The 18780-nt window shown below is 44.5% G+C and overlaps 1 protein-coding gene across 2 annotated transcripts in view; it reads right to left on the bottom strand.

Moving 5' to 3' along the window:
• WDR75 (WD repeat domain 75) overlaps positions 1–3718 on the bottom strand; it is a 40718-nt gene extending 37000 nt beyond the window's left edge. Inside the window, exon 1 of one of the 2 annotated variants that reach the window (XM_084643601.1) lies at positions 3425–3718. In XM_084643601.1, coding sequence (XP_084499727.1) covers positions 3425–3510 — 86 coding nt within the window. In that variant the 5' untranslated portion in view covers positions 3511–3718. Of the gene's footprint in view, positions 1–3331; positions 3351–3424 lie in introns of those variants that run through there. The other variant, XM_084643603.1, reaches the window with a different exon arrangement.
• Between the last annotated feature and the right edge of the window lie 15062 nt (positions 3719–18780).

The raw sequence follows: 18780 nt of genomic DNA, 5'->3' as shown, positions 1-18780 counted from the left end.
TATTTAGTCTCCTCCATTGGCGATAAGCTAGCTGCAACCACAAGAACCTTTTGGGGGATAGAATAAAAGGGAAAGCATCCTTAGTACTCAGATTCCATCCTTTGGGGGATTTAAAAAAACAACAAAGAGTATTAGGATAGCATGGTGGTGGTGACAGTCCAGGAGGAGGGGGGGATCAGGGAGAACGAGCATGTCAGACAGCATTCTCACATTCTCTGTGTGGAAGGCCTGGTCTACAACTAAAACGGAGGTCAATCTAGTTACATTGCTCAGGGCTGTGAACAACTGTGAAACATAATTAGGTCAACCTAACCCTCACTGTAGATGCAGCTAGGTCAAAAGAATTCTTCCACTGACCTAGTTACCCTTTTGGAGAGGTGGATTACCTAAGCTGATGGAAAAGCTCCTTCCATTAATGCAGGAAGCGCCTATGCTACAGCAGCACAGCTGCAGTGCTGGAGCTGTGCCACTGTAATGTAGACAGACCCTTTGTCAAACATGAGTTAAAAAACAGACACAGTAACTTCTCACTTAAAGTCATCCCGGTTAACGCTGTTTTGTTGCTGATCAATTAGAGAACATGCTTGTTTAAAGTTACATAATGCTCCCTTATAACTTTTGGCAAACGCCTGCTTTGTCCACTGCTTGCAGAAAGAGCAGCCCATTGGAGATAGCTAGTGGGGGCTTGGAACCAGGGTGGACCAGCAGCCCCCATATCAACCCCCCAAAGTTCCCTGTGAGGTAGCACAGCCCCGCTGGGCAGTTCAGATGTCCCTCCCGCCCCTGCTGTGTGCTGCTCCTGCCCTCTGCCTTGGTGCTGCTCCCGGGAGCTTCCTGCTTGCTTGAGGAGAAAAGAGGGGTGCTAATGTCACGGTGTTCCCCCTCCCCAATTCCTTTACCCCATTTCCAAGGGGGAGGGGGGAAAGGCAGGAGGGGAGGGACACAACAGGGCTGAGGGAACTTGCTGGCAGCAGATGCTGTCTCAACTTGTTTAGCTAGTTAAAAAGGCAATGTACTTAGAGTAGGGTCAGTCTACTTAAAGGGGCAATGCGCGTCTCTCTCTCTCTCTCTCACACACACACACACACACAAGGTGTTTCTCTCTGTTTCTCTCTGCCATGGTGTCTCCCCTCCCTCCATTCCTGCTACCTTGCAGAGTGTGAGGCCACATTAACAACCTCAGCCAAGTGCTAGTTCATCATTTAGCAGTAACGCATTCCCTGGGAAATATTCCATCCTCTTCCACCCTGTCTTCACCACCTCAACCAAGCTTCACAATCATCGTTGCTGTGTACAGTATTAAATTGTTTAAGAAACTTATACTGTGTGTGTGTGTGTGTTATATATATACACACATATATGTCTTGTCTGGTGAAAAAAAAATTTCCCTGGAACCTAACCCACCCGTTTACATTAATTCTTGTGGGGAAACTGGATTTGCTTAACATTGTTTCGCTTAAAGTAGCATATTTCAGGAACATAACTACAACGTTAAGCGAGGAGTTACTGTACATTCAAACATGTTTCAGAGAAGCAGCCGTGTTAGTCTGTATTCGCAAAAAGAAAAGGAGTACTTGTGGCACCTCAGAGACTAACAAATTTATTTGAGCATAAGCTTTCGTGAGCTACAGCTCACTTCATCGGATGCATTCAGTGGAAAATACAGCGGAGAGATTTATATACAAAGAGAACATGAAACAATGGGTGTTACCATACACACTGTAACCAGAGTGATCACTTAAGGTGAGCTATTATCAGCAGGAGAGCGGGAGGGAGGGGGGAGAACTTTTTGTAGTGATAATCAAGGTGGGCCATTTCCAGCAGTAAACAGGAATGTCTGAGGAACAGCGGGGGGGAGAACAAACATGGGGAAATAGTTTTACTTTGTGTAATGACCCATCCACTCCCAGTCTCTATTCAAGCCTAAGTTAATTGTATCCAATTTGCAAATTAATTCCAATTCGGCAGTCTCTCGTTGGAGTCTGTTTTTGAAGTTTTTTTGTTGAAGGATAGTCCCTTTGAGATCAGAAATCAAGTGACCAGAGAGATTGAAATGTTCTCCAACTGGTTTTTGAATGTTATAATTCTTGACATCTGATTTGTGTCCATTTATTCTTTTACGTAGAGACTGTCCAATCTGACCAATGTACATGGCAGAGGAGCATTACTGGCACACGATGGCATATATCACATTGGTGGATGTGCAGGAGAACGAGCCTCTGATAGTGTGGCTGATGTGATCAGGCCCTATGATGTGATCAGGCCCTGAATAGATATGTGGACACAGTTGGCAACAGACTTTGTTGCAAGGATAAGTTCCTGGGTTAGTGGTTCCGGTGTGTGGTTGCTGGTGAGTATTTGCTTCAGGTTGGGGGGCTGTCTGTCAGCAAGGACTGGCCTGTCTCCAAGAGCTGAGAGAGTGATGGGTCGTCCTTCTGCATAGGTTGTAGATCCTTGATGATGCGCTGGAGAAGTTTTAGTTGGCGGCTGAAGGCGATGGCTAGTGGTGTCATCAAGAATAGGTCGGAATATGAACAAGAGGTGCCACAAGTAATCCTTTTCTTTTTGTACTTTCAAAGTTATCCATGCACTATTTATGCACCAGTCATCCTAAGCCAAGTCAAGCCATGTACCAACAGACCACCTCCAGTTTTCCACCAGTGATGGAAGGATTTAATTACTTTTTACCCCCATCAGTCTAATGCTTTACCCTGATGTGCTATTTTGGAGTATCTTTCCCCACTACCTTTTACAAGTGCTTTGAAAGTCTCTGAATGCAGATACTAAACAAGAGCAAGTTACTGCTATATACCCCCTGCTATCCCTTCCCAGGGCCCCTATATTACTCCTACATCTCTTAGGCAGCCAAGCCATCTGCAGCCTTCCTAGTTCCTCCTCATCTTTCCCTTCCCACCACATGCGCTGAGGATAGAGAAGGTGACCAGCCGGTGGCTGAGTTGCCATCTGAGAAATTTCAGTATTTCAAAAATTGGCTTTATTCCCAACTAGTCTGAATCCCACGTTTTGGAAATTTCTCATGAATCAGAACTTGGCCCGCAAAACCCTGGCACGGCGGGTCTGCCCGGAGCTAAGGACCCCAGCCTGGCTCCCACCCCCGAGGCCCTGGGGTTTGGTGGCGGCTCCCCGGGCCCGACTCGCTGTCCCGAGTTGCAGGAAGCGGCGGCGCCTCCCTCGGGCCGGTCGGGTTGCGCCCGGGGCCGGTCCGCGGCAGCGCTGGGCTGACAGAGCAGCAGGCTTCGCGCCCACAGCGCTGGTACCGCCCCGCCTGCAGCCGTTACACGCGCGGCTCCGCAAGGCCAGCGGGGCTCACCAACGGCTCCTGGGCCGCGTCGCGCCCCGCGGAGCGGGCTCCGTTGACCGTGGCGAAGAAGCTCCACGTTCCCCCCCGATCCGCCCCACTCACTTAGCATCGGCGGAGAACGCCGCCCTGGCGCCGCTCAACGTGCTGCCTCCGCAGCGCACCACGCGGAGCGGCTGCTGCGCCACCATCTTCCCGCTGCGAGACCTTCCACCTTCGACCTCTCACCCTTGCCCCACCCCCAGCGAGCGCCGCCGCTCTGGCCGTGCACTCCCCGGAACTCTCTCGTAGACGTTGCTCCATTGGCTCCCTGCCATCCTATCTATGGGCAAGGAAGGCCATTACGCCCGTTCCTTTCAAGCGCATTGCATAGCGTTTAGGGCACTTCCGCCCTTAGTTTACATGGGAACAGGAAACTCTCAGTGATCTTCGTGAGGTCACAGAGGAGCGCCGTCGGCTGGAGCGCACCGCGCTTCGCTCCTCCCCTTCCTGAGGGAGAATGAGAGGGGCAAGAAACTGTAGTGAACGCATGCGCAGAGCCTTTCTTGCTGTTCCCGCTGTCATTCCAAGCCGGACTCGGCGTTTCCGAGTGACGTCACTAATGCGCGACAGAATCAGGCTGCAGAGGCGAGGGGCGGGGCCTGGAGGCGGGGAAGTGGGGTGAGCACGCAGCTCGCGTCGGGACGCTGTCAGGGCCGGCAGCGAGAGCTTTGGCTGGTGCCCCGGCACGCCTGTTGCTGCGGGTCACGCGGCTCCGTTCCTATGGCAACTATGTGGCAGGCACCCCTCAGCCACATAGTTATACTGACCTAAGGCCCGGTGTAGACGGCGCTAGGCCAGAGGGCGTCCGGTGGACATGGCTCCCCCTCTTGGGGACGGGGCGTACCTCCTGTGCCATGGGAGAAGCTCTCCCAGCGTGGGTCGCATCCTCACTCGTCCTCTTGTGGCGCGGCTCCCGCACTGTGAGTGTAGACAAGCCCCTGTGCAGGTCGCGTGTGTCTGCATTTCCTGTCCTTCGCCCAGGTGTTTGTGTTAACGGGGTGCTCGGAGAGGAATGCAGCCTTCCAACTGCGCTTGTGAATCTTAACATGATTGCAGCACATGACTGCTAGGCTGCAGGCCTTAATCAATTTTACCTTTTATCATGAAATACAAAAAAGAGGTCGTACAAAAACAACATGGCTAGGAAGGCATTGATTTAAAGAGCATTGCCTCTTACGCCCCCTCCCCGTCTCTTTTGAAGCTCTTCTTCAGCACAGCTAGCTTCTGTATTTTGATTAGGAAACAGAATTAAGAGCACTAGAAAAAGCTCTCCCTTCAGTTTTAAACAGTCTCCTCTTTAAAGAGAAGGGTAACGTGCTATGAAGTGTAATTCTCAGCCCATCCCAAGCCATTAAATTTCAAAGAGAGATGACACCTGATGTGGTTCCAGTGCATGTTTTGAGAGGTCTGGGTGACTGATCACAATGTGACTTTGAGTAATCCGTTCCAAAGCGGTATTATAATGTTAAAATAAATCTCAGCGATTGCAAAGTAATCTGCTTCCTTTACAGTTTCTACTCAAGCCTTAAAAAAAGTGTTCTTAGGTAGTTTAGTATCTGAAAAATACAGAATTTAAGTTGATGATGTTTAAAAACCTGTATACATTCTTGATGAGGCAACCAAGGACCAGAACAAAATTCTTTGTAATTGAAAGAGATTAAGTTGTAAAAAAGAAATATATATAAACACAAGACTAATGCAGCTGAGTATCTAAAACTTCATGAAATGCATAAACTTAATACAAAGAAGCCTTAAAGAGTATACTTATTCAAAAGCAAGCTGGTCGCAAAAAGTTACAAAATATTTTAGCCTTAATGCTAACAACATGGAAAGGCTAGTTTCTTAATTGACAGATGGATAATAAGTGTTTGGTCTCATGTTGTTTTCCCATAGAAATACCTTGCATTTATAAATAATTAATAATCCCTCTGACTTTAAAGGATTCTAATGTGCTTTATGAATATGGGAATGACAAAGAAATGCAGCCCTGTCTCAGGTAGTATCAGCTGCTGTCCAACTGCACACAGCAATGCTCAACAGTATCTTAGCATAGGAAGTGAAGAATAGTATTGTATCCACTTGAAATGCTCGGGAACCCTAGATAGGGGAACTCGAGATAGGATGGTTGAAATTATATTAGAATCCGATTAACTGTACCCACCCACTGGTTGGAGAGGCTTTCATCTTGGTTAAGCAGAATTGACAACAGCTGCACCTTTGGACTTCAGCAGTCAACAGCTGCACCTTTGGACTTCAGCATTGGGCTATACTTATATGGCTCTCATCCCCATTGGATGAGTGTCTCACAAAGATTAATGAATTTATCCTCACAACATCTCTGTTAGGAAAAAGTATTATTATCCACATGTTACAGATAGGGAGCTTAGGTACAGAGAAATTGAATGACTTGCCCATCATCACACAGGAAGTAGGTTGTGGAACCAACAATTGAAGTAAAATCTTCCGAGTTCCAATCCAGTGCCTTAAACAAGAGATAGCCTTGTCCTGTTTAAGCAGCAATGTCAGCGTCAACGGACTTAGTGCTTCCTAGAATATATTCTACAATTGTATCCTAATTGAAATTTAGCTTGAATGCTAAGCTAACACCTCTACTCTTGAGGAAAAATGTCATGGTATTTTATATTTCCACGTAGCGTTAGGACCTCAGAGAAACCAAACCAAAATACAGTGCTTCCATTTCTCTCAATGTTAGGTTAATACACTCGTCAAAATTTAGTGTAGAGTTAATAGAAAAAATGCTTATAATATTTGTTTTCTTAGACCATGTCTACTCTAGAAACTTACCAGTTTAGCAATATCAGTTAAGGGTGTAATGTGGTGGTTTTTTATGACATTTCTATACAGGCAAAAGCCCTAGTGTAAATGCAGTTATACCGACATAAAAGTGCCTTTGCTGGTATAGATTATTTTGCTTACCAAACAATATAAACTATATCTGTGAAAGTACTTTTTTGCCAGCATAATCTATGTGTACTCTAGCAGAGATTTGCCAGTATAGTAATACCAGCAAAACCTTTAAGTGTAGATGAGGCCTTAGGTCTCACATCAAAGTTTTAGCTGGGTTTGGACCAGCTTAGCTGAAGATCTGTAAAGACTGCTGTCCAACCTGGAAAAATGTTATATGTATATAAACTTTGTAGCTGAAAGACTTGATCTTTTTATTTACCAGCTGTTTTGGTCTGTATATTGAATAAAATAAAAATCATTTATTTTTTTCACAGAAGTTCAGAGACTGTTTAGAATCTTTTTAACTTTGTCTATTAAGCAGTCAGTTCTTTTAGATTCACTCAAGTCCGTCTACCTAAAGTATTTATCTGGACCCCATCTCCATAGTATCTGAGCACCTCACAATGCCAGTGAGGTAGGGAAGTACTATTATCCCCATTTTACATGTTGGAGAACTGAGGCACAGGGAGACTAAGTGACTTTCCCAGGGCCATACAGGAAGTCTTATAAAACTCCTATATATTCTATCCCCATATGATTTTGGTAGTTATTTCTGATATTCTGTACTATTTTAACTCCATACATGCAATTTTATTCTGATGTAGGTCACATTCCTCTAAGAAATTTGACCATAAAATGAAAATGGAGATTTAAGGTTTATATCTTTGGTGTACATTTTTTATATCTAATTTTGTTGTGCATGTAATTGGATTACATCAGAGATATTGTAGAACATTAAAAGAACAGTTTAAAAAATTTATATTAACCATTGCCAAAATAGCACATTTATTATTAGTCATGGCAGGATTCAGTTTAAATCATTAGTCATCATTGGTAAATGTCTATTTCACTGGGCACACTGAAATCGACGAAAAAAATATCCATAGGTAATAGTTAGCAAGCACAGCTTCCCAGGCTCTTTGCACCTGTAGGAATCCGGTATCTCCAGCTTTGCAAGGAGTCCTCTGCAGCCCTGCTGTCGTGGCTGTGTAGGGATCCCCCTGCAGCACTGCTGCGAAATGGTGAAAATTTATTTAAAGTTGGGGAGGGGCAGGAAGGTTAAAAATAAAATCCATACTGACCATTGAATTTACCACCCAAAAAAAAAAAAAATTGAATTCTGCCAAGCCTGTTTGATAATGTATCATACCCTCATTACACCATTGTTCGGTTTTGTGGTGGAAAAACCTTCATCTTTATTGGAAATGTAAAATTCACATGGTACAAAATCTCATTAAAATTGGAGGAACATTCACTACTTAGTTTGCATTTGTTTATGATATTGCCTCACTGTTCAGAAATACTAAGGGGTCTAACTCAGTCCTGATGCATGCAATTTGGTAAGTGATAGTAAGAGTTATATGCATCAAATAGATTATTGACTCGTAAAATCTTCTCTGCAATAATTGATTCCAGAGAGTGTTACTCAGTGAATGTTTGCGCCATATAAAATGAGACATCCACAGAAAGGTAAATTGTCTACATTTTTTTTGTAACTAGCTGCTTCATGCTCTTAACTCTCACTATGTTGTTGCTCAGTTTTCAGAAAAGATCCGAAAACAGCCATTAATGGACCTATTCTCCATGATCTTATCTAGTTATTTTTGAATGCTGTTATAGTCTTGGCCTTCACGACATCCTTTGGCAAGGAGTTCCACAGGTTGACTGTGTGTTGTGTGAAAAAATACTTCCTTTTGTTTGTTTTAAACCTGCTGCCTATTAATTTCATTTGGTGACCCCTAGTTCTTGTGTTATGAGAAGGAGTAAATAACACTTTATTTACTTTTTCCATACCAGTCGTGATTTTATAGTATCCTCTATCGTATCCCCCCTTAGCTGTTTCTTTTCCAAGCTGAAAAGCCCCAGCCTTATTAATTGCTCCTCATACGGAAGCCGTTCCATACCCCTAATAATTTTTGTTGCCCCTTTCTGAACCTTTTCCGATTCCAATATCTTTTTTCAGATGGGGCAACCACCTCTGCATGCAGTATTCAAGATGTGGGCGTACCATGGATACCGGGAGAATGCTCTGGTATATGGGAGGCAATGGGGAAAGACTCCAGTACCTCTCCACTGCTGTAACTTTTCCTTACCACAGGGAACTCCTGGAGTCTTTCCCTCCTGCAGTGAAAGATTGGCTGGGGGAGGCAGCAGGGAAAGGCTCTGGCAGCTCCCTGCTCCTGGAGCCTTTCCCTGCTGTAATGAAAGACTCTGCTGAGGGGAGGCAGTGACTGGGGAAAGGCTTTCACTGCCTCCCCCTTGCCAGAGTCTTTCCCTATGTGCACGCCCTGAGGTAGGCTGTGGTCTACCTTTTTGTTAGCATCATGGTGCCATCTGTTAGTCTACTTAAATGCTTTGGTCACTAACCCTAATGTCACCTCATGGGAGAAAGGTGAACCAACTGAAAGTTGAGTCTTTTGTATCAGAGGGGTAGCCGTGTTAGTCTGGATCTGTAAAAGTGGCAAAGAGTCCTGTGGCACCTTATAGACTAACAGACATATTGGAGAAAGCTTTCGTGGTGATTAGCCACTTCGTTGGATGCATTAGCTAGAATCTTCCAGAATAAACATCACATTATGTATATTCTTTTTTGTGTACAAGGCCATCGGTGTAAACGGTGGTTTACAGAGCTCATTAAACAAGACACAGTCCTTACTCCAAAGAGTTTACATTATAAACTGACCAGACAAACCTACAGAAATGAACTCAAACCGGAATGGGGGAGGGAGAAGAAGTCATTTAAACCACCTCCCACAACACACAGAGAAGACTGTTTCAAGAGTTGGCCTGCTGCCTACCTAGCATAAGTGCTCTTAAAAATTACCTTTTTCTTTCATAGTTGCTATGTGTTTGTTTTATTTAATTTATTTTTTTCTGCTATAATGGTTCAGTCTTGAATAATCATCACATTTAAATATTAACCTAATATTGCTAAACAAGGTAATAATTCTTTCATTTTTTCAGAGCTTTGTTTCATTGTTTTGTGTTTTTCTGAGTTAAAATAACTCAAGTAACTTGTGGAGTTTTTTTTTTTTTTTTTTTTTGTAATTAGGCATAAGTATCTAAGGCTATGCCTGCTGAAACCATGCTGTCTTACTTCAGTTACTCTTCTAATAAATTAGTGCTCTCAAATATTTGACCATTTTGGACATTATTTGACTGGTCAATTGAACAATTATTTTTGGACAGTTCAAATGCCCAAACCTGGGAGTGAGTCAGATTTCACCCTATCCATATTTTCTGAGATTATTTTCTTTTATTAACAAGCCAGACCAATTATAATAAAAATTAAAGGTCTGATTCTGCAAACCTACTCATGCAGTAATCTGAGTGAGTCTATCCTACATAGGCGAACAGAGGATTAACAAACATCTGAGATCTCCATTAGCCCATCTTGCTGCACCTAATTAGACTTCATTTATTAGACCCAGCTGGGGAGCTGGGCCTTCTTAATAAAAGAAGGATGTGAAAGCCATAGGGAAAGTCTAGGAGAGAGCCAAGACAGAGACCCAGGAGAGAGGAGGTAGATAGTTCCCTCCTTCTCTCTTGGAAGGGTTTGGGAGAAGACTGATTGAAGAAGGCCACAGGGATAAAATTAACACCTATAGTGGTGGCAAGGCACAGAGAGGCAGTCTTGAGGGGTTGGTATTCCAGCAGAGAAAGAAGAAGCTGGGAGGACGTAGGGATAAGATAGAAGTGAGGCTACAGGGAAGCGGCACAAGGGGCTAGGAGGTAGGAAGTGGCCCAGGGAAAAGCCATGCATCTGAAAGAGCAGACCTAGCTGCTTAATACAAGGTCTCTGGGCTGGAAACCAGAGCAGAGGGTGGGCCTGGGTTCCCTTAACAGCCCGAGGAAGGGGCTGTCAGGCTGTCTTGAGTGGCTCATGAGCGAGAATACGAACCTCAGGGCAAACTGTTAACAGCAGGGCACATACCCCCAAATGGTTATGAGTTCTCTATTTAGATTTCACCAACAAAGTAACAAGTGTAAACTCCTCAGTACACAGGCAGGGTGGGGTGTAAGATTGAGCTTAAAGAACAAGCCGAGGGAGCAAAAAAGATCTTTTGTGTTGGGACGTTTCTGGACTTTTTTTGTAAGCAGTGGAATTAAAATGTGACCTGATGGGAGGGCCAAGTTACGAGAAGAAAGTCTGCTGCAGGACCTCAGTAGCCATTGGCAAGGGGTGCAAGAGTGGGAAGAGTTGCTACACCATGAGTGGGGATGGCAGCAGTGAGACCACAGCAAGGTTTTGCAGAAGCAGGGCTGAATGCAGGGATCTACAGTCAGCTCTTTTGCGCAAGATTTTATTTTAAACATTAACTAAACTTTACATATTCTTGGCTGCAGAATTGTAATTGCAGTGAAATATGCTGTGTAGACAGGGTTTTTATCTGTCTTTAATTACTTGGAGCCAGAATCTGCCTTTTAGAAATAAAAATATTTAAGTGGAAAATTTTTATGGCTCTTCATGCATTATAAGGGCAGCTAACCTTACTGTGTACAGCTGTAGCCGTGGTTTAGAAATCCAGCCTTCAAAAACACATGGTCAGTATTCTATATGTAGCGTACCCTGTCTTTTGTTAGTTCAAGGTCTGGCTTTAAAACACCCAACAGCTTGGCAAGTCATGTCCTTACTTGAAAGTACATAGTCTTTCCTAATTGTCATTTATGAAAGTCATTTATGTTTGTGCAGTATGGTCTTGAGTTTGTTTCGTGGTGAGCCATCCAATGTTGTATTCATCCCAAACTGTCATTCATCATAAATATGGTAAGAAATGTAAAAGATTCTCTGGCAGTGCAACAGCAGAAGCAAAACAATGCTGTGTACATGGGGTTAAAATTAGGACCTTACCAAATTCACAGTCTATTTTAATCAATTTCATGGTCATAGGATGTTAAAAATCATCAATTTCACGGTTTCAGATATTTACATCTGAAATTTCATGGTGTTATAACCATGGGGGTCCCGACCCAAAAAAGGGTGTGTGTGTGTGGGTAACAAAGCTATTGTAGGGGGGGTCACAGTATTGCCACCCTTGTTGCTTCTGATGGAGGTGCTGCCTTCAGAGCTGGGCAACTGGAGAGCAGTGGGCAGCGCAGACAAGAGGTTTGCATGGTATGGGGGGGTTCACTTTTGGTGGGGGCAGGACTAGCCTTACAGGTGGGCGACTGCCCAGGATGCTGTGGTCAGGGGAACGCTGTAGTCCTCCCCAGCACAGTCAGCCCAAGGTCCCTTTAACCCTGGGGCGCTGGGCCTAGAGCCAGGGAGAGTTGGGCTGGGACGAGAGCACTGGAACCTTTGTAGAAGTGGGGAGCCACCAGTGCTGGAACTGAGGGGAAGGGGGCCATGCCCCCCACTTTTTAAATGGATGTAGTTTTAGAGAGCAGAGACAGCATTGCTTACCCAAACTGCAAGCCTCGGGCAGGCGCAGAGCTGTGCCGGGAGGGGCTGTGCTTCATGGCAGGGGACCTGTGACTTGCAATTTGGGGGAGCAATGTCACCCTCTGCCCCCCAAACAATGTCCATGTTAAAAAGTGTGGGGCATGACCAGATGGTCTCCCTGGTTCTGACACCATTGCATGGGGCGTCCCAGATGGGGGCTTCTACCATCAGCAGCTGCTCCCTGTACATCTGGGGAGGGATACGGGCAGGAAGTGGGGCAGGGGTGTGGCGCTTTCTGCAGCTGGGGAGAGGTTCCTGGAGATGGGTCTGACCCTGCTCCAGGAGTGGCCCCTGCAATGGCACCTGCAAGAGAAGAGGAAGTACCGTCCGCCCCCAACCCTGCCAAGACTTGGAGCTGGAGCCCGGCACATAGTAGGAGCCCTGGCTGGAGCGCCCCCAGCCCTGCCCCCCCTGGCAGATTTCACAGAGGAGACCAGATTTCATGGTCCATGATGTGTTTTTTTATGGCCGTGAATTTGGTAGGGCCCTACACATTTGAGAGTGTGACTTGGAATTAGGATATCATTTACAGTGACTGAATATTAGATACCTGCTGCATCCGCAGGTTCGGCTGATGGTGGCTCCCACGGGCTGCAGTTCGCTGCTCCAGGCCAATGGGGGCTGCGGGAAGGGCGGCCAGCACATCCCTTGGCCTGCGACACTTTCTGCAGCCCCCATTGGCCTGGAGCGGCAAACTGCTGCCAGTGGGAGCCACGATCAGCTGAACCTGCGGATGCAGCAGGTAAAGAAACCAGCCCAGCTGCCAGGGGCTTTCCCTGAACAAGCGGTGGACCAGAGTTGAGAACCACTGGTCTAGAGCTAAGGCTCTAGCACAGTTCAGCTATGTAGTTAGGATTCTGTGTATGCTACCAAAGTGGTCCCTTGACGTGCTTATAATTGCCATACAGAAAGGTTTGTAAACATGTAAAATAAGAGTTAATTTGGTTGCAACAAATCATATGTTATTTTCCCTCTAGAGAGAGATCCACGCAATTGCATGAAGTAGTTTGGAGAGGGGTTTGCAGTCACCCAACAGTCTCCCTACCCTGGTAGGTCCTCCTTGTGACTACTGCCTCACTGTACTTGTTCAGAGGATGAGTAGGCAGGAGCTGTAGTGGGAAAAGTGGCACATGGATTTGGGAGCATCAGGTGTGGAAGCGATTCTGGTGTGGGGGAGTATAATGAGAGCCTGGAATAGAATCTGGAAATCCTGACTCCCAATCTCACCTGCCCTGATAACTACATTTCCCTTCTATGTTTGGGTCCAGGGCCCAAGACTCCTGGCTGATTCCCAGTCCTCTGATCTAACTGCTACCTCATGCTGTCTGTCTTGCTGGTGAATGTTTTTATATTAATGAGGGGTATGGGGAATAACGTTTTGTGGGGTTGGTGACCTGACACCTGAGAAAACAGATTAGAAAGGAGGAACAATACCTTGGTTCTTCCATGATACTGGTGGTATCAGGGTAGGGCTACTGGCTTTTTATAAGCATAACACTGCCCCCTGGGCATCACTAGTGTCCAGGACAGGACTCTGGCCATTGCCTTTGTTCGGAGTAGAGCCTTGCTGGGCTTCTCTGTTGTCAAGTGTTGGGTTGTGATGTGTCTCCTGGTTGTTACCGTAGTCTGGGCCATTGTCAGGACCCTGACCTGCTTCCTCCTACCTGATTTTCTCTTTTTTTTTTTTTGAAAGAGATCATCTGTGGTGCTCTCTGCATCCAAGGATCTTTGTTCTCCATCAGTTCCTGAGCGCTGTCACTAGGAGTGGGCTAGTTTTGGCTCTCTCTGCACTCTCACTTCTGTGTCATTGTGTGTGTCCTGGCCTAAAAATCAATCTGCATGATTTCAGTGTAGTCATTGGGGTGGGGCTGTACTGACCACAGCAGCTCAAGGGCATTCGCTTTCACAAACACAAATATTTGGAAATTGAGAAATCTGTTGAGCAAGAGGAATGGCAGGAGGTATGCAGATGCATTGTGGGGGAGAAGGCTGGGGACTCAGCCAAGCCAGCCCTAGGGATGAGCCAATTGGATAGCTACACAGGAGCCTGTGTTTCTGGAGGGTTCTGCTTTTTAACCCCTCTCAGAAAGCGCCCAAGAGTTTGCTCACCCAGTGATCCGCTACACCCAACTCCCAGTGTGTGAAAATCCTCAAGGAACCCAGGACTGTGCATCATCTTGTTACCCCCTGCCTCTAATGAGAGAGAGCCTTGCCCCAGATGGCTGGGTGTTAGCTGCGAAACACCACCAGCCTGTTAATCTCTCAAGATCTCTCCTCTGAGCTATGCCATCCCTGTCTTCACCTTGCAGCCTAACAATAGATGCACCCCAGTGTCTGAGTCCCTTTGAAGCACTCCCTTGTGATATCCAGCCCCGACACTGGCTACTCTGAGTATCAGAAATCCCAGATCCTCTGTCCTGAGAGGAACAGTTTACTTTAAACCACACAGAACTTGTAAAACAAAAGAAGGCTTATTTAAGAAAGAGTAGAGATTCAACTAAAAACAAGAGAGAGTGATGGAAAGAAACAGTTACCGTATGAAACAATATAAAAAAATGTGAACTAGGTCCTACACTTATTAACATTACCTTTCCTATCTAATAAAGTAGGTTTTCCCCTCCAAAGTTCAGTCTGTTACAGAGCTGGTTGGCTTCACAGGAACCAGGATCTTAACTTGCATGGAAACGCCACTGCTCTACAAGATGTTTCGTTGGTGAATGGATAGAGAGTGCCTTTCCACACCTTCTGTTATACTGAAAAACTCTTTTGTCTTTATTTATAGACAGGGTGATTTTGTCGGTTGTAATGTTCCTTTTTTTAACCTGCAAGGGGTTTCAATTGCTTGCAATTGTCTCTGGTTTTCCAGTGATAGAGTTGAAATGGAGTAAGACTAGACAAATTGACCTTGCGTTACATCACCGGCTAACAAGCAAGGCCAACAGCTCCCTTCTACTTGGATGGACCATCACTGAGACATACTATCCCCTGGTGATTAACTTTTACTCCATAAAGCACACTTTCAATACAGTTACGTTATTCCTTAAATATTACCCGTACATGAATCTCACAATAATTGAGTCTTGATAGGTTATGAGCTTTCTATAGATACCTTACATGTGATCCCTTATGGATAAATACCCTGCAAGATACATGTTTGATATAAAGAGTTTATCAGGTCTGAGACAAGTTGTTTGCAAAGAACAGTGGACCCTTGGCCTAGGGGCCTGTATGTTACAGTTTGTCTTGAAAAGAATTTCTCAGGTGTAGTCCTTTCTTTGTCTGTCTTGGCCTGCTACACTGACTCTGGTGGAGGGCGTTGTATTTTGATTTGAATAGGCTCTGCAGACGTGGCCCATTTGTTTGCTTTGTCCTGCTGTGCTTCCATTTTGGGTCATTTTTGCCATTGGATGTGTATGTAGCTCCTGTTCAGTTTAGGGGGCAGAATTTGAGATCCTGTTGAGATTGGAAGGCAGAATGTGATCCTTGGTGTTTATTTAAGTGTTAGGTAAAGAAGAACAGTATATGTGCAATTGTCAGTTTAAAAAACTGAGTCTGAATTAGTTTCAGGTGCCACACCAGTCCCCCTAAATCGTCTGCTAATTTTGGTAGTTTAACAATGCAACTTCACTATCTTTTAATGTTGTTTCTCTGCCCATTGCTGTGTCAAAGGGCCACACAAACAAAACTGGAAACTGACTATATAGGGTAAACAATAAAGTTGACTAGACAACTTGAAAAAAATAGATTAGAGGAAAATCAGCTTATTCTCTTTCATGAACAGTAATCTAAAGTATTAATTGTAACAATAACAGATAAAATGTGTTCAGACTGAATCATGATATTTAAACTGATAGCTTCCTATTAACTATGGAACTAAGGAAAATCTGTGATTGATATTTTCAAGTAGGTGTGAATTACATATATGTCACAGGATGGCACTCGAGTTACATCTTGGTAATGTAAAATGCTCCTAAGAGATGCTATAAATGAGTCATTTTCCTATTTTGACCAAGAAACTAACAAACTAGGCCCAAATAACAAAAAAAAAAAAAAAAAAAAAGTGCTCTGTGTTTGAGGCCTCTTTTCAAATGTTCCATGTGGAAGACGTGTGACTCATGCTCTCAGTGTGTAAGTCACCTTTCCACTTCCTGCTGGCTGAGCAACTCCTGGAGGATTTGTTGTAATAAGATTTTTCTCTGAATTTTAAGGTATATGTTACAAGCCGTGGCTTAGATTTCTTTGCAGTTTATCTCTCTTCTTGTGCCTCCTTTCCGTTCTGTTATTTTTAACACTCCTATAGGTGTACAGACATTACAAAAATCATGAAACAGCTTTTTGTAGCTGAAGGAATAAGAGATGCTAGTGGCTTCCAATATGTAATACTGTATGGGATAAGGGGCTACACAGATTCCAGCTGTTGATCAAATGGTCTTTATTTGATTGAAGTGAGGGCTTTTTGATGCCTAGCTCTGATTACCTTGCTTAAATTTACACTTACGATATGTAAACTTAAACCACATGCCAATATACGACCACCAAGGAGGTTTCTTTGTATACAATTATTTTGGTTCCTATTTCAGGGCAGCCTGAACCACCCTAAGGGAACCAACCCTAACCCTAGACCAGAGAACCCGACTAGACCCAACTAATCCTAACTTAGGGATCCTTGCCACCCTCCATCCTAGCCTGGGGAGCCCTAATCTCAATAACCCTGACCTTGGCGCCAGAGGTCTTCCTGGGGTTGATGGAATCTATTCCCAATTTACATCTGAACAGAGTGGAAAATAATAATTTGGGTTAGAAGGGAGGAAGTATTGTTAAGGCACAGCAATGGGAGTCCAGAGACCTGGGTTCTGTTCCTTCTGCTGCCATAGAGTTCCTGTGTGTCCTTGGGCCAGTCAATCAGCATCTGGATGACGAGCAGTTGTGTAAGGCTAAATCCAAGCAAGACTAAGGTGATGCTGGTAGGAAAAAAGATGTGCCCCTCCCCAGATCTAGTTGGTTCTCAGTTTGGGGTCCTTTTAGACTCCTCAATGCCACTAGATACACCAAAACAATGGTGTCAAACTATCTGCTTCCATCTGTGTGAGTGTATCTGTATAAGATTAAGCTCCGACAATCATACACAGACTTAGGCACATGCATGCTTTTATGCATTCTAGACTGGATTATTGCCACCCTTGTATCTAAGAATGAAGTCACTGACCTCCAAAAGGTCTCTAGCTGGGGGTGTGGGCCCTGGTGTGGGGCTGGAGATGAGGGATTTTGGATGCAGGAGGGGGCTCTGGGCTGGGACCGAGGGGTTCGGAGGGCGGGACGGGGATCAGGGCTGGGGCAGGGGGTTGGGATGTGTGTGGGGGGATGTGAGGGCTCCAGCTGGGCGTGCAGACTCTGAGTTGGGGCTGGGGATGAAGGGTTTGGGGTGAGGGAGGGGGCTCTGGGCTGGGGCTGAGGGGTTTGGAGGGCAGGAGGGGGATCAGGGCTGGGGCAGGGGGTTGGGGCACAGGTGGGGAGGGTTGCAAGCTCCAGATGGCGCTTATCTCATCGGTGCTGCCCGGAGTGGCCAGGGTCCCTTTTTGACTGGTTGTTCCGACACCTGGCAACCCTAATTTTTAGAGTTCAGTAGATTACTTATTTTCTCAAAATAAAATATATTTTCTTTTTATTAGTCTTTCATCTTATACTAATCCCTAGTTATATTTTTATGACTGTATGCTGAAGGCTGTCCATCATAAATAATGGCTAATTCATGCAGTACAACATGCATGTTGATATAACAGTCAAAATTCAAGTTAGTTTATGTGTAGCTTGAGGATAGTTTATATACTACATTTCTTAATCATATCAGACAACATGGACATCACTTTTCTAGGTCAAGTATGAGACTTTAACATCAAAATCTGCTATTTGTAAACTCTAGTGATTGGGCCTAAATGTCCTTTAATTCTGTTAGAATAAACAGTAATTGTAGAATAAACAACCTATAAATGCCAAGTTTTCCATTTCAAATTTTCCAGTAGTGTGTGATTGGGGGAGAGGGGAGGAGACGAGGAAGAGTGCTGTAAAAATCTTTAGGACTTGCAGTCTGCATTAAATGAAATAAGAGACAAGAAGGGCTGCACATTTTAATAATCCCATCATTTAGGCAGTGATGTGACTGACACAGAATAATTGGCTAATGTATTGTAGGTGAATAATTCATTCATTATTTATTTTCTGTTTGAAAGAGCCAATAACTTACATTTTAATTTTCACCAATAGGAACACGTTTTTCAAAAGAAGATTATGTTTGGAAGGGAGAATGAGTTCTTTAGGGATTATCTGATCTTTAAGGGCTATTTCTTTTTTCAGGTAAATGAAAAGCAGTCCCTCATTCCCAGACTGAATGAGGAAGATTTAAAATGAGTCAGATTAATATTGAGCTTGCATCATTAGTCCCCTTCATAGGAACAGATATGTCAATGTAAGAAGATTCAACAATGGAGTATATCATTAGCCTTCTCTTTAAAGTGTGAAAGTACTTTTTCACAGAGAGTTGGATTATAATGGTATCACATTACTGCTATGTCTAAATAATAATTCAGAGCTGCAATGAACACTAGAGTGTGCTAAAAGAAAAGTTATGGTTTTAAGAACTGAACAGTATTAAAAGAATATAAATGGCCCGGGCCATGATATTCGATTTACCTTCCCCAGAGTTTGGGTGTTCAGGTCAACAGTTTTGATTCAGACCCATCATGATTTGCCATAAATGGCAGTTCTACTTTGTGCTACGGTACCTGCCAGAGTCAGAATAAATACAAAAATTGTAGTGATGTTGGCCTTCATATGTGAGGTGCTGAGCAACTTCAGGAGGCCCTGAAGTCAATCGGAGCTGTGGGCACTCAGTATCTCTCAGGATTGTTCTGCACATTGCAGGATAGGACCTCTCATGGTGCGGGGATGGTGGTGATAAGGTTCAAGGGCAAGTCTCTCTATAGGTAATGGCATCATGCACCCAATCACTGAG

This window comes from Lepidochelys olivacea, assembly GCF_965140295.1.
Source record: "Lepidochelys olivacea isolate rLepOli2 genome assembly, chromosome: 11".
Lineage (NCBI taxonomy): Eukaryota > Metazoa > Chordata > Testudines > Cheloniidae > Lepidochelys > Lepidochelys olivacea.
This window is presented reverse-complemented; position numbering and strand designations above follow the sequence as displayed.